Source organism: Triticum dicoccoides, chromosome 7B (assembly GCF_002162155.2).
Source record: "Triticum dicoccoides isolate Atlit2015 ecotype Zavitan chromosome 7B, WEW_v2.0, whole genome shotgun sequence".
NCBI lineage: Eukaryota > Viridiplantae > Streptophyta > Magnoliopsida > Poales > Poaceae > Triticum > Triticum dicoccoides.
In genome coordinates, this window is record NC_041393.1 from 85,132,921 (window position 1) to 85,155,138 (window position 22,218).

The 22,218-nt window shown below is 41.6% G+C and overlaps 1 protein-coding gene across 1 annotated transcript; it reads left to right on the plus strand.

The window, feature by feature from the left end:
- The first annotated feature begins 18,452 nt into the window (after window positions 1-18,452).
- Window positions 18,453-21,855, plus strand: LOC119338668 (cysteine-rich receptor-like protein kinase 25). Its single transcript, XM_037610941.1, has 8 exons — window positions 18,453-18,644; window positions 18,702-19,392; window positions 19,484-19,597; window positions 19,670-19,767; window positions 20,104-20,305; window positions 20,396-20,633; window positions 20,860-21,007; window positions 21,080-21,855. Exons 1-8 carry the CDS (start codon window positions 18,453-18,455, stop codon window positions 21,374-21,376), a joined length of 1,980 nt encoding a protein of 659 aa, XP_037466838.1. The 3' UTR covers window positions 21,377-21,855.
- Window positions 21,856-22,218: the final 363 nt, after the last annotated feature.

Here is a 22,218-nt window from a genome sequence, read left to right on the forward strand (position 1 = left end):
TTTTAGTACTCAATGGTACCATGCGCATAAGAGAACATATAAGACATCTTCACCTAAAAAAAATATGTAAGGACATGCATAACGAATGTACAATGGTTGCATATCAACATTCATATTCTTAAAAAAAAATCCCTAGGCACAATTCCAAATAATATTGAAATGAACATTAAGTCATTACTTTACATAAAGCTCGTATTAATAGTTTAGTGTACATCCTCGTATACGGGTTGGTTATTGTGCATTGGGCAAAATCGAGAGGATATTACGTGCCTATGGCAAAAGTGGCGGAGACAAGCCCCTGCCCGGGCGGCAGCGTGGGACGCGAGGCTTGGCTCCTTCTTTTACTGTAGTGAATTTTGCAATGTTTAGTATTGTACCAAGTGATTGGCCTGGGCTTGCCCGGGTCCTAGCTTGAACCTGGCTCCGCCACTGTATGGCAACCTTTAGCATATACTCCCTCCGTTCCTAAATATAAGTCTTTGTAGAGATTTCATTATAGACTACATACGAAGTAAAATGAGTGAATCTACACTTAGAATGCATCTATATACATTTATATGTGGTCCATAGTGATATCTCTACAAAGACTTATATTTAGAAACGGAGGGAGTACATTTTCTATGGTGCCCATAATTGATTTTGTGAGAGCATCAACTATCTTATCCAGCCAATTTAAAATGGGTCGAAAACATATATAATAGGCATATTCAAAATACACCATAAAAATATTAAGTAAGCGTACATCCTAATATTTTTTTTAGAAATAATTAACATGCATGATACTAGCTCATTTGGAATCTACACATTTTTGTGAGCAATTTTCATATATAACATGTTTAATTCCGAGCAGGGTTTAAAAATATGTTTATTTAGAAGTACTTGAATCTGTAAAAAAAAAGAGGTTAAACAGAGAATAGCTCTGCCGAAATTGCAATACTATGCAGCCCATCATCTAAGTGACGCTTACGCAAGGCATGTGTATTCTACGCCAACGGGGATTCAGAGTGAAAAGGCAGAAAAGGGGGAGAAGTACCATTGGAACTCGGATCTCCCCGATGAAACCATGAGGCTCTAGCCGGTCAGGCGCTCATGTGCTTGTGATGTGTAAGGGGATTGTCTTACATGAACCTAAGGTGACGACGAGTGACTTATGGTAAAAACGAACTACTTTTTCCACTTATCGGTGGCATTGCATGTAATTTGTGGTAACTTTAGGGACAATTTCACTATGGATGATCAAAATGTTTCTCCCCTTATTAGTAGTATATATATACATGATTTTTTTCTTTTGTTCTTTTTCCGTTTTTTCACTCAGTTTTTTCTTTTTCCCTTTTCTATTTTTTCTTTTTAAAATTCATGAAGCGTTTCCAATTTTTTTCTTCAAATGCATGTATTATTTTCAAATTCCTTATTTTTTCCATCTTCAAGAACCTTTATAAAATATGTAATTTTTCAAAATGCACAAACTTTTTTCAAATCCGGGAACTTTTTTGAAATGCACAAACTATTTTCATCCGAGAAGCTTTTCAAATACACAAACTTTTGAAGTTTTTCAAATGCACAAACTTTTAATAATCCGTGAACTTTTTAAAATGCATGTTTTTTTTTCAAATCCATGGGCTTTTAATGCGTGAACTCTTTCAAGTTCGTAAACAGTTTTTAAATCTGTGAGCATTTTTTTTGAATTCCTTATTTGATGAACTTTCAGTCAACTTGTCACTGATGGACTAGTCATTTTGTCAAATTCACGAACTGTTTTTAAATCCATGAGCATTTATTTTGAATTCCTTTATTTTATGTTTTTTTTGTAAAAATTAGAAAGTCAATGGTCAACCTGTCAACAAATGGACTGGTCAACAGCGAGCCGAGTGACCATGAAATAAACCCACCCGTTGTGAGCAAGCTCTTCGGGCTTGTTCTTGTAGGCGTCATGTACGCAACCGAGCCTGTAAAGCGTTGAGGAGGCGCTTTCCATAGCGAAATCGCTTGTTAAGAAATGCTCATTGCAAAGATCACTCATATCTTCCCAGGTTATGACAAGTGGCGCGCTATATGTGCGCCACTTGTCGCAACCTGGGATTTTTTCCTTTTTTCGTATATTCATTTATTCAAAATGTTTATCTCTTTAACTCTGCGTCCAAATCTCAAACCGTTTTCATCGTTGGATTCTTCGTGTCGAGATCTTCAAAACTAGATCTTATGTTGATAGGTTTTGACAAACTTATTTCTTCACGAAAAAACAAACGAAAAAACCGAACCAGGAGCACGGGTTTTTCCCTTTACGGAAGAGGCACGCCCGTGCCTCTCGCGGAAGCAAAACCGTGCCTCTCGTAAAAGAAAAAAAAAAGAAAAACACACGTTTTTTCGTTTCCAAGGAGGCACGGCCGTGCCTCTCGCGAAAGCACAACCATGCCTCTCGGAGAAGCAAAACCGTGCCTCTCGCAAAAGAAAAAAAATAGAAAACTCATTTTTTCCGTTTTCGAGAGGCACGGCCGTGCCTCTCCGTGAAAGCACAATCGTACCTCTCGCGGAAGCAAAACCGTGCCTCTCGTGAAAGAAAAAAAAATAGAAAACACGTATTTTTTTTCTGTTTCCGAGAGGCACGGTCGTGACTCTCGCGAAAGCACAACCGTGTCTCTTTCGGAAGCAAAACCGTGCCTCTCGCGGAAAGAAAGAAAACAAAAAACATGTTTTTTTTCTTTTTCGAGAGGCACGGCCGTGACTCTCGCGAAAGCAAGACCGTACCTCTCGTGAAAGCAAAACCGTGACTCTCGCAAAAAGAAAAAAAAGAAAAACCGAATATATTTTTTTGGTCCAAAAGTTCAGGAAGATCGGTGGAAAACCGAAACGTCGATAAACCAAAAAAACAGTTTAAAAAGACGAAAACTCCTGCAGGAAAATAAAAAAAACGGAGGGAGCACCCAGAGCGCGACACATGGCGGGCGGCTAGGAGCGCGCCAAGTGGTGCTGATCGTTGCGAGGCTCCCGAAGGAGCGCTCGTTAACTAGTTGCTCTCTCCCCATAGCCTTTCCATGACGCTGAGGGCGCTATCGCTTTAAGGGGCTGGCCCATCTAAGTGGCTTTGGAAAGATTCTATAGACCGAATTCGACCGGTTTACAACCTTCAATGTGTTTTTTATTGTTTATGTTTAATGTGTTTCTTTAACTGGTTTTTTATTTGTCCTTTTCTGGAAAAACGTCTAAACATTTTTCAATACACATTGTACGTTTTTCATATACATGTCTAACATTCTTTTTGATATTCGTTAAAAATTTATCATGATCAACTTCTTTTCAAATACATAATCGATTTTTTATCCAAATAAATGTTAAATTTATTTAATAAGCTTTGTACATTTTTCAAATAGTAAGAAATATTTTTTAAACTAGCAAACATTTTTTACACTGTATAAACATTATATACATTTTCAAAATATTCATGAACATATTCAAACACAAATTTTTTAAAATGTCACCTACAGTTTCAATTCACCTATTGTTTTACAAATTGGGATGACCTTGTTTTGAAATGTCAGAACATTTTGTGAATGATATGAAATAATTTTCAAAATTTACGCAACATGTGTTTACATTGTGTATTTTGTTCAAAGAATATACGAATGATTTTTGGAAACACATGAACATTTCTACATATTTTTCGAGTGCTATGAAGTTTTTTTTACCATTTTGTAACATCATTTTTATATTCCAAATATAATTTTTAAATGTACGATGGAAGCTTACAAATTAGGTATAGTAATTTAGAAATATGTATATTTATGTTTTGGACAACAAAAAAAGTAAAAAAACAGAAAGAGATGAACGAACAAAACTAACTAGTGTTTGAAGCAACTAACGGGCCGAACCACTAGAATGTCACAAGAGGCAGAGGGATGCTATCTCTCTATACGCGAGAGTCCCTAGCTGGCGCTCGCGGGCGTCAAGAAGAAGAGCTTACGTGCAGGGCGTGATTTGAATGGGCCGGCCATTACCCTTAGGGCTCATTTGGTTACAGGGGATCCTCCCGGGATCCCTGCCTCTTCCCTGGGTGGAGAAAACACGGGGTGAATCAGTCCTGGGAAGCCCACCCCTGCATTTGGACTCCCATGAGATCAGGGCACCCACGCCCCTTCCACATCCTTTCCCCGGGAGCGGTTTCCACGCCTCGAGAGGTCGGGGAGCAAACCCCGCTGGCTCCCGCGAAAAAGTGGCGACGGGGCTGGAAAGCGATGCCCCCCACCATCCTCCCTCTAGCGCTCCACGTCTAAGCTTCGTCCTTCCCCCTGCCGTGACGAAAATTCCCCCCGCCGTTGGTGGGGAATCACATGTGCGCGTGAATATTACCCCTAGGGGCTTATTGCCCTGGGCTTTCTCCGCCATGCTACCAAACAAGGCCTTAGGGGGTGTTTGTTTTCAGGGACTTTTTGGTATAGGGACAAAAAAAAGTCCCTAGCAAACCAAACAGGGTGGGACTTTTTTGGGACTTTTTGCTAAAAGTCTTTAGAAGCACCTCCTTGAGAGTCTTTTTCAAAAAATCCCAGGGACTAGAAAAGGTCCTAGGACTAGAGAAACAAACACCACCTAAAGCTACGCTGCAACAATGAATTGAACATGATAATGATTAGTAACTGTACGATATAGAGCTAGCGTTCTTTACCACTTGAGCTGTTGCACGATAGTGATTAGTATGCTGCGTGAACACTTAAGAACTATATATAGTGATAGATCCAAAAAACTTGAATACTTCCGACCATTGAACATTTTCCAATATACTCCCTCCGTTCCTAAATATTTGTCTTTTTAGAAATTCAAATGGACTTCCACATACGGATGTATATAAACATATTTTAGAGTGTACATTCACTCATTTTGCTCCGTATGTAGTCACTTGTATAAAACTCTAGAAAGACAAATATTTAGGAACGGAGGGAGTACATTGAACATGATTAACATTTCTTAAATACACATTGAACGTTTTTTTCATGATGCTAAACAATTTGAAAATACACAACGAACATTACTGTGATATACGCTGAACAATTTGAAAATACACAATGAACATTACTCTGATATGCGCTGAACAATTTGAAAATACACAATGGACATTACTGTGATATACGCTGAACAATTTGAAAATACACATTGAACATTTTTTTCATATACGCTGAACATTTTCTGAAATATACGATGAAATTTTCATAATACACGATAAACTCTTGTATAATACACAAAAATAATGATAAAAGTAAAAATAAACAGAAGAAACACAAATTGTTTGTCATATTAAAGTATTATTAATAAAAAACACGATGAAACATTTTCTTAATGTATTAATCAAAGAAAAAGGAAATTAAAAAGAAAAGAAATATAATGTCCATGCGACACGTGATCGAGGGTAACAGAAACGGAGGAGACAATGTTTACCCAAGTTTGGGCCCTCTCGATGGAGGTAAAACCCTAAGTCCTGCTCTTGTTTATATTGATGAAGATGTATCAAGTACAGAGTTGATCTACCTCGAGATCGTAATGTGTGGTCTAACTCTAGGGCTAGGTGAATGATTTTGCGTTGATGTCCCCTCTACGGGCTAAAATTCTTGTCTTATATACACGCCAAGAAGGGTATCTAGGGTTACAAGGTCGGTATCTAGAACCAAGGCGGCAGGAGAAATCTTGGAGTGGACATCAAGTCTTCAGTGATGGTAGTCTTGATCATTCCTCCCGCGTATGGCCTCCGGAGTCCATCTTGATTACGAATGAGGGCCTGTCGGCCCAACCCGAGGAGATGGGCCCACTAGGTTAGTACCCCCTAATCCAGGACACCGTCACTCCTGTAGAAGAAAAAAAATACGTGATTTTTCCTTTTTTAAAAGGCAAAACTTTGCCTCTCATAAAAGCAAACATGTGCCTCTATGAGAAGCAAACTAGGCCATGACGGCACGTGTTACCGCGCCCGTCCTTTGTGTAAATATAGGTGAAGTTATCATGATCTTTTTCTATAGCAATATAGAATACATGTACTTGTTCTTAGGACGATAATATAGATGAACTTCTCTTCATTTACGATATTGAATATTGATATCTTAGGAGGATAGTATAGATGAACTTTTCTCAGGAGGACAATATAGGACAAATACAATTGTAAAGTTTAGTTATCAAACCGTGGGATCCTAATTGTGTTCTAAGAGCATAATTGGTTTGTTGCCAAAAAATTGCCATGCCAATGTTTGGCATTGTGCCAAATATTGGATACTACTTGGTTAATTATTGCCTATCTCTCATAAAGTTGCCAATAGTTAGAAATTCTTGGTATTGTCAATATTTGGCAGCAAACCAATTATGCTCTAATACCATAAGAGTTTCCACAATATTAATTGTAATGTTAGAAGACAAATCCATGGGTGATGCATGATCAACCTTCAGAGATCTCCGTGAGGGTCGAAAATGTAAACATATAACTCACTTGTGCAATTATATAAATGGTCATTGGTTGGTTGTTATGCCAACTCGAGAACTTTTTATGGCAAATCTTATTGGCGATTAATAATTGATGGGTTAGCAAATCTATATTTCAAGGTACTGATATGTCGCGCTACTCAAAGAGAAGGATATTGAGCTCGTTCTACATATAGTGTGTGGGAAATGCAAGTACAGAACTTAGAATTCTTTGGTTGTAAGCAACTAAGGACTTGATCATGCTACGTTGCAACTCACAAAAATATCTGAGAGAGAACCGACGGAAGGGGGCTCAACCTGTGGTCCCCGTCCAATCTTGCATATGAATCTTATATGGTTATTTAAGTGGATAGCCATGATTAGGTACATGAATCTTTCTTAGGCATGGAGAGAGAACTGGCCAAGGATGAGATACAAGTGCATGTGTCAGCTAGCTACAGTGACATTCATTGCCATTCTTTTATATGTAATCTCCCTGCAGAACTCATAAGCTGGCATATATCCTTAGGCCATTGGTTTCGGAATCGACGCTATCTAGAGGTCAAGTCAGGGTCCTATAATCTCTGCAACTTTTGTTGGTCATCATGCACTAAAACAATATTAATGCTATATTGTATCAGGTGAAACAGACCAAATCTTCAAGAACTATTAAATCTCAGAAAATAGTTACAGAAGACATCATCATTGTTTGTTTGGTACAAATTATCCACAGTGAAACTGAAAACAAAATAAAGCAAAATGGCATAGAACACACTACGAGCAGGGCATCGTAAATCCGGACGCAGGTAGAAACTCACCATGGCGAAACTGGATTTAATGGAATAACATGTTTTTGAGGTTCCTGACTTAAAACTTGAGATAGTTCTTCATGTTCCTTCCTGCTTTTATTTTTCACATTGAAAATTCCCTCACATCATTATTACTGTTTCTTGTTAAAGTTGTGCCAAAAAATATGCATCAAGTATAGCATAAATAAACAACCTTAAATGGAAGAATATGCATATATCTTACCTCAACTTCCAGACAACTAAAATACATATAGCTTGTCAGTAAGGTGTCTCTTTTCCTTGTGCTGATATCAGCCTAATAGCCGCACACTATAGTAGAGGAATTGGAGTTTATCATAGGAAAAATTTTAGGTGATTTTATCAAAAAGAAATACAAACAGATTTTCCCCTAACGATAGTGCACCAAGTTCTGATTGTCTCCTTCTATATACGTTGTACGGCAATTATCTTCACAAACCTTTTGCAAAAGAAAAAAACATTGAATACCCTTGTCAGCCTGTAACGCAAATGCCATGTGAAATATCCACAAAAATATAAATGAGAAAATTTGGTGAGTGAGCAGCTCGCTAGCTATAAAACCGTAAGCAGCCAGTACATTTTATTTTTCTTCAGGTCAGATCACTCACCAAAAACACAAATCTATCATAAAAGCCTACAATTTGATCCATGTCAGCGACAATATGTAAGAAATCAATGAGGCCACATTATTCAATTGGACTTACATAGGTTTCCCTCTAACTTGTAAAAATCTGACCATTCAGTTCACCATCACCTACAGATGACTCACACAGTCAGACATACGAATTTAAATGAGATATGAAAACATCTTGAACAAAGTTAGACAAAAAAATAGTTGCAAGCAATGCAGTACTACTTCTTCCTTATTGTTCTTGCCTTACCTTGATGTTCCGCTCATGCGATATGAAAACATCTTAAACAAAGTTAGAAAAAAGAAGTGTTGCAAACAAGGATGTACTACTTTTTGACGGAGGCGGCGGTGTGGGATTGGACACGCCAACAAGGGGCGCACGGGCTGCGGTGGGCTGATCCGTGATGGTTAGGGTGAGAGAGAGAGAGAGAGAGAGAGAGAGAGAGAGAGAGAGAGAGAGAGAGAGAGAGAGAACGTGTGCGCAACAAATCTCACCTAGAAGGGGGAGGCACTTCATTGCTATGTACCGCCGCCTGTGGAGCTACAGATCTCACCTGGAAGGAGGGAGACACTTCACTGGCACCGCCACCCAGTGACACGTCTCCAATGTATCTACTTTTGCAAACACTTTTGCCCTTGTTTTGGACTCTAACTTGCATTATTTGAATGGAACTAACCCGGACTGACGCTGTTTTCAACAGAACTGCCATGGTGTTATATCTATGCAGAAATAAAAATTCTCGGAATGACCTGAAAATCCATGGAGCAACTTTTTGGAATTAATATATTGGCAAAAGAATCAACGTCAGAGGGGCCACACCCTGTCCACGAGGGTGCAGGGCACCTCCCCTAGGGCGCGCCCCCTGCCTCGTGGCCCCCCTGGGACTCCATCGACCTCAACCTCAACTCCATATATTCACTTGGGAGAAAAAGAAATCAGAGAGAAGGATTCATCATGTTTTACAATATGTAGCCGCCGCCAAGCCCTAATCTTCCTCAGGAGGGCTGATCTGGAGTCCGTTCGGGGCTCCGCAGAGGGGAATCCGTCGCCTTCGTCATCATCAACCATCCTCCATCACCAATTTCATGATGCTCACCGCCGTGCGTGAGTAATCTCATCGTAGGCTTGCTGGACGGTGATGGGTTGGATGATATTTACCATGTAATCGAGTTAGTTTTGTTAGGGTTTGATCCCTTGTATCGATTATGTTCTAAGATTGATGTTGCTATGACTTTGCTATGCTTAATGCTTGTCACTAGGGCCCGAGTGCCATGATTTCAGATCTGAACCTATTATGTTTTCATGAATATATGTGAGTTCTTGATCCTATCTTGCAAGTCAACAGTCACCTACTATGTGTTATGATCCGGCAACCCCGAAGTGACAATAATCCGGACCACTCCCGATGATGACTGTAGTTTGAGGAGTGCATGTATTCACTAAGTGTTAATGCTTTGGTCCGATACTCTATTAAAAGGAGGCCTTAACATCCCTTAGTTTCCAATAGAACCCCGCTGCCACGGGAGGGTAGGACAAAAGATGTCATGCAAGTTCTTTTCCATAAGCATGTGTGACTATATTCAGAATACATGCCTACATTACATTGATGAACTAGAGCTAGTTCTGTGTCAACCTATGTTATAACTGTTGCACGAGGAATCACATTCGACATAATTATCCATCACTGATCCATTGCCTACGAGCTTTTCACACATTTATCTTTGCTTAGTTACTTCTCCGTTGCCACTATTACGATTACTACAAAACTGCTACTATTACTTTTGCCACTGTCACGATTACTACAAAACTGCTACTATTACTTTTGCCACTGTTACTGTTATTTCCATATTACTTTGCTACTAAGTACTGTGCTGCAGATATTAAGTCTTTCAGGTGTAGTTGAATTGACAACTCAACTGCTAATACTTGAGAATATTCTTTGGCTCCCCTTGTGTCGAATCAATAAATTTGGGTTGAATACTCTACCCTCGAAAACTTTTGCGATCCCCTATACTTGTGGGTTATCAAGACTATTTTCTGGCGCCGTTGCCAGGGAGCATAGCTCTATTCTTTGAGTCACTTGGGATTTATATCTGCTGATCACTATGAGGAACTTCAAAGATAAAAGAACCAAGATTTTTCCCTCAACTACGAGGGGAGGTAAGGAACTGCCATCTAGCTCTGCACTTGATTCACCTTCTGTTTTGAGTAAACTTGCTACACCTGCACCCGTTATTGATTTTGATATGTCGCATGTTATTGATGATGCCACTTCTGCTATGCATGATGCTTATGATGAAACTACTTCTATGCTTGATAATTGCCATTAGGTGAATTTCTTGATGAACAACTTGCTAGGATTAGAGAGAATGAAATTATTGAAACTGATAATATTGATGAAAGTGATGATGAAGATTCTCCCCCTAGATATGAATTGCCCGATGTACCTGAGGGTAATGTTATGGATGAAGAAACCGCTACAGACCTTTTTGCTTGCAAAGATAGATATGGTCTTAAGAAACTGTTAGCTAAGCTGAAAGAAAAGTCTTTGAATGCTAGAATGAAATATGACCCTGCTTTTGCTACTTCACCTATCTGTATCTCTGATAAGGATTATGATTTCTCTGTCGATCCTGAGTTACTTACTTTGGTTGAATCTGATCCTTTCTATGGCTATGAATCTAAAACTGTTGTGGCACATCTTACTAAATTGAATGATATAGCCACCCTGTTTACTCATGAGGAAAAAATTCGTTATTACTATATCCTTAAGTTATTTCTGTTCTTATTAAAGGGTGATGCTAAGATATGGTTTAATTCTCTTGCTCCTAGTTGGGTGCGTAGTCCCCAGGATATGATTTATTACTTCTCTACAAAATATTTCTCTGCTCATAAGAAACAAGCCGCCTTAAGGGAAATATATAATTTTGTGCAAATTGAAGAAGAGAGTCTCCCACAAGCTTGGGGGAGGCTTCTCCAATTACTTAATGCTTTGCTTGATCACTCTCTCAAGAAAAATGAAATACTTGATATCTTCTATAATGGACTAACCAATGCTTTTAGAGACCACCTGGATAGTTGTGTTGGTTGTGTTTTCAGGGAAAGAATTGTTGAGCAAGCTGAATTGCTATTGAATAATATATTGAGTAATGATAATGATTGGACACTTCCTGAACCAACTCCTAAGCCAACTCCGAAGAAAAGGGGTATTCTATTTCTCAGTCTTGAAGATATGCAAGAGGCAAAGAAATCTATGAAAGAAAAAGGTATTAAAGTTGAAGATGTCAAGAATTTACCACCTATTGAACAAATACATGGTCTTGATAACCTGACACAGGTAGTAAAGGTAAATTCTCTCTATAGATTTGATAAAGGTGATATCCCTCGTTATAAGTCTGCTAGCCAATGCTTGGATGAGTTTGATAATTTTATTGTTAAACAAGAAAAGTTCAATGCTTATGTTGGTAGACAATTGAAACGTAATGCTTATATGATTGAACACTTGAGTGATTATATGTCTAGAGTTAAAGGTGACCTTAAACTTATTAGTAAACATGCATCCATGGTTACCACTCAAGTAGAATAAGTGCTTAAAGCACAAGATGATTTGCTCATTGAATTAAACAATAAGAAAAATGATAATGTTGTTAGAGTTATGACTAGACGTGGTAGAATGACTCAGGAACCTTTGTATCCTAAGGTCCATCCTAAGAGAGTTGAGCAAGATTCTCAGAGAACTAATGTTGATGAACCTACTCCTTCTAAGAAAAAGAAAAAGAAAAATGATAGGACTTTGCATGTTTCTAGTGAACCTGTTGTTGACACACCTGAGAACCCCAATGATATTTCTATTTCTGATGCTGAAACCCAATCCGGTAATGAACACGACCCTAGTGATAATGTTAATGATGATGTTCATGTTGATTCTCAACCTAGTAATAATAATGATGTAGAAATTTAACCTGTTGATCTTGATGACCCACAATCAAAGAATCAACATTATGATAAGAGAGACTTCGTTGCTAGGAAGCACGGTAAAGAAAGAGAACCATGGGTTCAGAAACCCATGCCTTTTCCTCCAAAGCCATCCAAGAAAAAGGATGGTGAGGATTTTGAGCACTTTGCTGAAATAATTAGACCTATCTTCTTGCGTATGCGTTTGACTGATATGCTTAAAAGGAACCCTTATGCTAAGTTCATGAAAGATATTGTTACAAATAAAAGAAAGATACCGGAAGCTGAAATTTCAACCATGCTTGCTAATTATACTTTTAAGGGTGGAATACCAAAGAAACTAGGAGATCCAGGAGTACCAACTATACCATGCTCCATTAAAAGAAACTATGTTAAAACTACTTTATGTGATCTTGGAGCCGATGTTAGTGTTATGCCTCTTTCTTTATATCATAGACTTGATTTGAATAAGTTGACACCTACTGAAATCTCTTTACAAATGGCCGATAAATCAACTGCTATACGCATCGGTATTTGTGAGGATGTGCCTGTTGTGGTTGCAAACGTTACTATTTTAACGGACTTTGTTATTCTTGATATTCCTGAGGACGACAATATGTCAATTATCCTTGGTAGACCCTTTTTGAATACCACAGGGGCTGTTATTGACTGCAACAAAGGCAATGCCAATTTTCATGTTAATGTTAATGAGCATACGGTACACTTTCCGAGGAAACAACCAAGTTCATAGTATCAATTCTATTGGAAAATTTCAACGATTACTACTGGAGGTTTTGAATTCCCTTTTCCTACCGTCAAGAAGAAATATGATATTGTTATTATTGGGGACATGCATATCCCTATTGAGGTAACCTGGTGTTATTAAAAAAAATTCCGGTTTCATGTGATTCGGAAGAAGTTTATTAACAAGACTTGATCAACCTTGTTAGTGGATTCCTTTTAATGAGCACGAGATGGATGAAGTTAGAAAGCACAACTCTCTGTACCCTCCTTTTACTTTCTGTTATTTAGGTTAAATAAAGCAAACATAATATTTTCTATCTGTTTTCTGAGTTATCCATGCAATAAGAAAATACCCCGAAAATAAAAGTTCTCCAAATGTCGTGAAAATGAAGTATGATTTTTTGTAGAATATTTAAGAATTTCTGGCACTGAGAACACACCAGGAGGGGCCACCATTTGGCCACGAGGGCACAGAGCGCGCCCACCCCCCCGGGGCGTGCCCCCCGCCTCATGGGCCCCACATGGACCCCCTCCACTTATTCCAGCACCCACACACTTTGTCTTCCTTCAGAAAAAAATCCTCCCATAGCTCAAACCGTGTTCTAGCTCATCTTGCTGCCATTTTTGATCTCCTTGCTCAAAGCTCCATTCAAAGAACCATTTTGAGCATAGACAACATATCAATAACTCCATTAATATATCCAGCATATCAACATATCAATCATAAAAAGAACCATCCAATAACTCCAGCATATCAATAACTCCAGCAATATATCCAACAATATATTGAGTATTCATCAACATATCACATGAAGATAGTCCAATCCAGGCATTCACTCATAAGTTGCATCCACATCAACAAAAGCCATATATGGCATTGATTCTTAAAGTACACAACCAAAGCAAAGATGACATTGTATCATAGGATGCAAGAACACACACATGAAGTATCTAGTTACCACTTGCATAGAAATAGCTCCCCCATCCACTATGTTTACCACCAGCACCTCTCCCAGCAGTAGATGTGGAGGGACCAGATTGCCTTGGGGCAGAGAATGAACTTCTCCCTCTCCCAGCACCTCTTGCAGCACCTGGTGCAACACCTCTACCAGCACCTCTCCCAGCACCTCTCCCAGCAGCTGCAGCTGCAGCACCTCTCCCAGCAGCTGCAGCTACAGCACCTCTCCCAGCAACTGCAGCTGCAGCACCTCTCCCAGCACCTCTCCCAGCAGCTGCAGCTACAGCACCTCTCCCAGCTCCTCTCCCAGCACCTCTCCCAGCTGTTGGTGTTGTTGTAGGAGCTGCATGAGAGGTTCTTGCTGCTGGTGTAGTAGCAGCACCACCACCATTGGAATTCCTTGCAAGAGGCTTGCATAAACAAGAAGGAAAATGAGTTAGTACTTAAAAAATGGAATGTTTTACAAGAAGGAAAACATGTTACTACTTATAAGAGGATTACCACATGTTTGTTCTTCCTCAAAGCCAGCTCAGGATTCAACTGCTTGAGGCAGCTTGTGTACCTATGTCCTTGCAGTCCAAAGTTTCCACATGTTATAGTCCCCATTCTTGATGTGTCCTTAGGCTTTGGAACTTCAAATTTCCCCTTGATCCTCTTCTCTTTCTTTCTTCCTCTCTTCACTTTAAATGCAGGTGGGTCAATGTCTGGACCAGGGGTCTTTGTCCAGTCTTGCTCACTAGGAACTGGATAGATCATTGGTTCAAAAGCTGCCACATAAAATTCTTTCTTGAAGAACTTGCTGACATAATCCTTTGGTTTTCTTTTGCCCTTGTTTATTGCTGAGATGGCATGGTTACATGGGATGCCACTGAGGTCCCATTTTCTGCACCCACATGTGTGCACTTGCAAGTTAACAGCATGGGTTTGCTGCCCACTTGTAACTTGTCACAAGTCCACACCAGCTTGAATTGGTTTGCAATATTTGGCCCTCTCCTTCTCAACCTCTAGCTTCTCACTATAATGGGGTGTTATGTCCCATCTAGCTTTCTTTCCACTCTCCCTATTCCTATGCCACCTCATCATCTGTTTATCCTTTATTCCATCACACATTGTCCTAATTGGTTTCTTCCTAACATCTAGGACATACTTGTTGAACACCTCAGACAAATTGTTAACTACAAGGTCAGTCTTGCAGTTTGTGTCAAATGCATGCCTTGCCCATGTTTTCTTGGGTATTTGACAAAGCCACTCCCAAGCTTCCACACATTCATCTCTAAGGTCATTCATTGCAATGTTAAATTTGTGTTCACTATATGCATATGCAGCATTATCCATACACTTCTTCAGATCTTCCCCCCTAAACCCAGCATTTTGGAAGTTTGCATAGATATGCCTAAGGCAGAACCTTTGGTTGCAATTAGGAAAGACCATATAGGACACAAAATTGACTGCATTTAGTAGGCCCTGGAACACACAATTAAACTAGCTAAGCTACTATATAGCACAAAACAACCATATAGGAACAATGACATAAGTTGCAAGCACATACCTTTTGTCTATCTGACATTATTGTATATGGACCAAACTGTCCCTCTTCTCCTCCTAGGCAGATTTTAAGTTGGTGGAGAAACCAACACCAGTTAGGTGTGTCCTCTTGCCCAACAACACCAAATGCTAGTGGGTATATATTGTTGTTGCCATCTCTACCAGTGGCAGCAAATAGTTGAGCACCAGTAGTTAACTTAATGAAGCACCCATCAACACCTGAATGAGCAAGCAAATTCAATATTTAAAACATTCAAATGCATTTCAAGATGAAACAATATGTAACTAATGCACAAGGTGAACAAACTAACCAATGAATGGTCTGCACCCCTTGAGAAACCCCTCCCTTGCTCCATTGATGCAATAGAACATAGCATGGAATCTTGGACCTGGATGGGGGGATTTTTCAGTGGGTGTTGGAGTTACAGTAGTGACTACTACTCTACTCCCAGAGTTTGTATCCATCACTGTCTGAGCATAGTCTTTCAACCTAGGGTATTGCTTCTTGTGGTCTCCTATCACAACATCAATAGCTAGGTTCTTTGCTCTATATGCCATTGACTTGGGCACATCCACACCATACTTCTCCATGCAGGCATCAATCAAAGTCTGAATGCCAGTTGTTAGATCAGATCTGAATAGTGACTCATACTTCTGTGCAAGCCACTTGGCACTTACCCTTGTTGTCTCTGTACTAATAGGGCAAATGTGCTTAATTCTCATCTTATTAATTACAAAAGTAGTTTCACCTTTTATAACTGCTGCCACCATAAAGAAGTTGCAATGTTTTTGGTTGCATTCTACAATTATTCTTTGATCTGAGTTCCTATGATATTTGAAGTTTCTGCCTTGAGTGATGTGAAAGTTCAACAAAGCCTCTCTGAATTGATGTTGATCCAAGAAACACATATTTAGACATAATTGCTCATGTGGTGCCTCCATTTTCTCATTTTACCATTTTCTAGGAGGCCTCTGATTTGCCCTGCTCTTCCTTTTCTTTGGCAGCACAAATGACAATGGCTCAAAACCATCATCATCAGCCTCCTTCAACAATCCTTTCTCTTCTTCATCAGATGAAGGTTTGAAATCAGGTTCCTCCTCTTGAACTACATTTGAATGTGTCCTTGTTGTAGGCCCTCTCCTAACTGGAAGCTTCTGTTTCTTCTTCTTCTTCTCTTCATGTACAATTACAGTTTCTTCATCCTGTGAAACAACTTTGTCATCTTCATCCATTTGAAAAGGTTCCTCAACCTTTGTGTCACCCTCATAATGCACCACTTCTTCCTCCTCAGATTATTCATCATCTGTTTCTTCCTCTTCTATTTCATCATACTCTCTCTGTTTCTTTCCCTCAGCCATCTCTATGTCATCAGCATCACCCATATAAAAAGGTGGTACATCACTGTCATCTTCACCTTCACAATCAGAACCACCACTGCCATCATATCCCTCTTCTTTTTCTATTTCCAAAACAGCTTTCAGTTTTCCTTTTACATTCTTGCTCTCTTGTGTGCAAACACCAGTACCATGAGCTACACTGCAGCTGCTACTCTGACTTTCAAAGGCAAATCCTTCTTCATTAACAGCATAGATGGGTGGCTCACTGAGATCATATAACACATGCTCTTCATACACAACAGTGGATAATTCTTGCCTCTCAAACTGGCTGCAAGGAGGTGGACATGCCCTCACTAGCAAATTTAAGACCTTAGATTCCTCAACCTGCTTCTTTACTAATTGCAACTCAGCATTACACTATACCATCTCCAATCCTTTCTCCCCTAAATGTGGATTCTCAATGTGAAACAACAGATCATATTCACTAAATCCTTGGGTTTCCATCACTGCAATCATATTCAGGTATGTTACATCTGAACTGCAGAGCTTCAGCTCAAGCATTTCTGAAGCATCAAAATAGAACCTAACATCCAAAATGTCATCATACAAACTGCAAAATGAAATAACAGCCAAAAATGGTTAATAAACAATTTCACTTAATAGATAGGCTAACATATAATCAAAGCTTTGTTTAAGTTAACATATAAACAAGTTAACATATAAACAAAGCTTTGTTTAAGTTAACATAAAAACTAAACAATTACTACAAAATCAAACAATGTAAACAACTATCTCAATACAACCCTAATTACAGAGTGGGTACTTAACTCACAGCAAACTGATGGTTTGTATTTTCAGATAAGTAGTTAACAGAATTGTCCACTAATGGTGCTCTGCTCTAGTTAGGACTCATTTAATCCACTATGCTTCTCTGCTCTGCTCTGCTCTAGCTAGGTAACACTTAATGCTGCTCTGACAATTTGGACTAAGAAATAACAATGTAATCCACTAATGCTGCTCTGCTCTGCTCTGCTCTAGTTAGGTAACACATAATGGTGCTCTGCTCTAGTTAGGACTCATGTAATCCACTATACTTCTCTGCTCTACTAGGACTAGCAATTAGAGTGCTAAACATGCATGCAGTAAACCCTAACCCTAATCCCCAATTTGAGTTTGCAAGAATGGAACAGTGGAACACTTAAAGAACACTACCGAAGCCATGAGTCCAGTGATGGGCGGTGCTAGGGTTGGCCACCCAAATTCGCGCCATCTTCAGCCTCTGCTCCATCGACAACACCGGCTCCGCAAAATCTTCGTCCTTGCTACTGTACTCTGAGCTGGAGTAGCCGCCACTACCATCGAGGCCTAAGCGGGGGAGGTCGCCGCCGCTCACATCGCCCCGGCCATCGTCGCCTAAGGCACAACAGCCGCGGGGGAGAGGAGGGCGCGAGGGAGGAGCAGCCGCGGGGGAGGTGACAACGCCTAAGCAGTTCGATCCATGGCTACGGCGGCGTGGTGTGGCGGGCGGCGGGGCGGGCGGGGAGGCAGCCGCCGGCGAGGGCGCGAGGAGAAGGAAGAGGGCAGAGCGGGGTCGGGGTCTGGCTCGGTCGCACCAGCGAGACCTAAACGGTGCGAGCCGGCCTCGTCCCAGTCAGCGCCCAGTCAGCGCGCGGGCACGCGCGCACTGGACAACGTGGCGCCTGACGGGCGGGCCCAACCGGTCCACTTTTCTATCAATACGTATAAAACGCACTTTTAGTCTGTTTTGCAACGGCTCGCCCCAATCTTGATACTGACACGTAAAAATTATCAATCTTGATATCAATCTGCTTCCAATGCCTCAATTATGGTACCCGTGTGCAATTTACTCGATAAAAGGTCCCACTCCCACCGATCAGATCTGTTCAACGGCCGCGAGAAGCGAAAAGACCCGGAACGGACGGAGAGGGGAGACTTTGACTATGACGGGGAAAAGGCACGCCACACATATCCCCTTTTCTAGACCAGACGACACCCTCCAGGATGGCGACAGGTCCCAGACTCCCGATTCCATCCAGCTTTGGTTTAGCGCAAACCAACAGGGAGACCATGATCGTGGCCTCCTCCTCCTCCTCCCAGGTCCTTGCAGCGGCCACTCTCTTCACCCTGAGAGCGGTGGCGGCATCCGGCGGCAACGGCAGCGCCACCCTTGCCTTGTGCGTCCACGTCGACGGCGTGCACTCGAGCCCGGACTCTCCGTTTTACGGCGCCTTCGGTTACAGTCTGTGACAGGTTGTGGAGGCAGCTAGCGCGTCCGACAGATTGTCCAGTGTGACGCGCTACGATCAAAGAAGGGTCACCACCACCACCGGCCCGGACCGCGCGGACGAGTATGCGCTCGCGCAGTGCCGGCCCGACGTGCCAGCGGACGAGTGCTTGCGCTGCCTCAATGCCTGCCTTGGCACACTTGACACCCACTGCGACTCCGCCGCGGTGCGCTATGACAGCTGCCTCCTCCGCTCCAGTCCACACAACTTCAGCAGCTTCGATGTCGATGAGTACACGGTGGCCGTGTTCGACGGCAACGCGCCTAGCCTCCCGAAGAAGGTGCCTACTGGCTTGCTCGGCAAGGTGGCAGCCAACGCCACCGCGAACAGATCCAGGACCGCTGCAGGGATAGCGGACTACCCAGATGCAGCGGCAACCGGCGGCCGTGGCCGTGCGAGTGTCTACGGGCTGGCCCAGTGCATCACCCAGATGACGGCGCATGACTGCGGCAGCTGTCTCCGCGGCGCGCTGTCACGCCTCTCCGACGAGTTCAACTCCACTGCCGGGATGCAGGTCCTTCGCCCCAGCTGCATGCTGCGGTACGCGGGCTCTCCCTTCTTCAACGCGTCCCTCCTGCCCGTGGCCCATGTCACCGTCCCAGAGGGCGACGGCGCCGCGGCTCCGGAAGGAAGCATTTCCCTTCCACAGAACAAAGGTTTCGTACCCTACGCGCTCTCCTCTCGCCAATTTTGGCAACGGATTTCCCTCTCCTCTGTGTTTCACATTGGTTTCCTTTCCGATAACAGATCGAGGCAAGGTGATTGCACTTTCTTGTTCTGCAGGCGGAGCTGCTATACTCGCACTAATCCTAGTAGCATTGTGGTGCAGACGGAGAGGCCGGAAATCAAAGATTGCCACGGGTATTCCCCATTCATCTTTCTCTTACGAGTACTGTTTCGCAGCTCAACTCAAGGCTTCACACATTTGTTCAGGGGGTGGTAAGTACAGCTACCAAACTCTGGTGAATGCCACTGCTAATTTCTCCGAGGAAAATCGGTTAGGATCTGGTGGATGCGGCGTAGTATACAAGGTACCGAACAATTACTGAGCACTAACCTCTAGAGCTTGACTGTTATGGTTTGCAGCTTAGGTATTGTGAATCTAGTACAATGCGGTCCTCTGTTAGTACCAACATACTGCAGCACATTTCTTTCTGGCAGTATAATTGCCCATGGAATTGTTCTAGTAAAAACTCAAAACTGGGTTTGATTGTTCCAGTTATTTTCATGTGGCCAGCCAAGCACACCAGCAGGGGAAGTCTAAAAATGCTTGATACAACACATTTAACATGTCAACACTTATTTAGAGAGAGAGTACAAATTTCTCAACATACTGAGGCTAGTACTGTTTATGAATTAACCAACAGGGAATACTGGAGAACAAGAAAGAAATAGCCATAAAAAAACTTGCAAGAAAAAATCTGGAAGAACTGAAAAGGGAGGTTTCTCTGGTTGCCGAGCTTCAGCACGAGAACCTTGTCAAGTTCTTGGGCCATTGCTTTCAGGACGATAAGATGTTTCTTGTATATGAATACCTTAGCAATAAAAGCCTAAGCAACTATTTCAAAGGTAATTGTGCAATCGCTCAGTCGTGATTATGGATTTCTCCTATTTATTTTGACCGATATCTAGATATCTGTGTCGTCATGGATTTGACAGGTTCAGCCGAGTACCAAAAACTGGACTGGGCAAAATGGCTCAACATCATCAAAGGGGTTGCACGTGGCCTTACTTATCTTCACCTTGATTCTGGGAAGGATATTGTTCATAGGGATCTCAAGCCATCTAACGTCCTCCTTGATTCCAACTTTGCTGCGAAAATTGCCGACTTCGATCTTGCAAGAGGGTACAACAGGGAGAGGAGTCATGAAAGCACTCGTAACATGGCCGGTACTTAGTAAGTCTGTTCTCTTTTCGCTGACTACATATACATATTATGTGACTTGTTCCATATTTCCAAAGAACACTTGTGATAACTTAGTAGCCTGCTTGTCGTCTTCACGTTGTATGCATAATTAATGATTTCAGTTCAGTTGATTAGTTCCAGTAGATTACCGAAGTCAACATATTTGTTTATACAGTAGAAACTCTGACTGGTCGCGTTCCTCTGGTTCCTACTGAAGTGGATACATAGCTCCAGAGTGCTATGCGGAAGGGAAATTCTCCACCAAATCGGACGTGTATAGCTTCGGGGTGCTGGTGCTGGAGATCTTAGTTGGGCAGAGCATTAATAGGTTCGAGAACGACAACTGCACCGGTCTCGTGGAACATGTAAGGGATCCGCATCTCAGTCATTTCTTGTGTTTTTTATCTGAACCGGGCAACCATCTCCCTGAGCTGCAGGTGTGGCAGCATTGGAGCGACCTTAGAGTTGGAGACGTGCTGGAGAGGGACCATCTTGGCCTTGGGAACCATGAGCAGATGCAGCAAGCATCACGGTGCGTGCAGGTCGCGCTCCTCTGCGTTCAGAACGACCGGTCCAGGAGGCCGGCCATGGACGAGGTCACCTATTTCCTTAGCAATGAGATGCTTGTGCCGGATCCTTCTGCCCCCGGGTACATCACGGCGCCGCCCGGCAGCGGGCCGCCTGTGTGTTCGGTGAACGATGTGACGATCAGCATGACGGAGCCCCGATCCTGACCGGAATGTTTCGTCTCGGGATCTCTCTTGCACATGAGTGGTGCACCTACGCTTGCCTAGAAGATTTCCTATCCTACAGAGAACAGACTCTGTTTAATCCTGCAAGAAGTTGGATCTTTGCAAGATTATCCATTCTACAAAAAACTTGCAAATATCTGTTGGCATCATTGTTACGTATATGACTACCAAAATTACAAAATGGAGGAGGAGCTCCAAACTTTGTGCATTTTAAAACCAAACCTAAAAAACATACTCCCTCTATAAAGAAATATAAGAGCGTGTAAATTACTAAAGTAGTGATCTAAATGCTCTTGTATTTCTTTACGGAGGGAGTACCAAAAATAAACCAAACCGAAATAATTTTACGGTTTTTATGGTTTCTGATTTTGATATGGCATGAACTTTTCATACCGTTTTCCATTTCGGATTTTATGTTATGTATAAAATATGTATATCAGACAAAAATACAAAAACGAAAACAGCATACTTTCATACGTGGCATAGACAAAAAAAAAACAAATATGTATATCAGACTGGGCCAATTATCTTTTGTTGTTGAGCCTGGATTTTTCTTTTGTGCAGTGTGACCAAAAAATACATACATCAAACTGGGCCAATTATCTTTTGCTGTTGAGCCGGATTTTATTGTGAGTATTTTTGAACGAAACTGTTCGTACGTATGCCGAGTAGTACAGTACACAGTGCAGTTTTGCACTGGATTAACCAGACAGCAGCATTTGTCCATGCAAAAAAAAAAAAGACAGCAGCATTTGCCCCGGGGCCCATGCTGGCGCTGCTCCCGTCTGGCCTCCCAACAAGGTACGAAAGAACCCCGTCAAAAA

What these genes read in the sequence shown, in the direction of transcription:
- LOC119338668 (XM_037610941.1), top strand. Translation starts at nt 18,453, where the DNA reads ATGGCGACAGGTCCCAGACTCCCGATTCCATCCAGCTTTGGTTTAGCG. An exon ending in CGTAACATGGCCGGTACTTA is followed by an intron (nt 20,634 to 20,859) that starts GTAAGTCTGTTC and finishes TTCCTACTGAAG; the next exon opens with TGGATACATAGCTCCAGAGT. An exon ending in GCACCGGTCTCGTGGAACAT is followed by an intron (nt 21,008 to 21,079) that starts GTAAGGGATCCG and finishes CCTGAGCTGCAG; the next exon opens with GTGTGGCAGCATTGGAGCGA.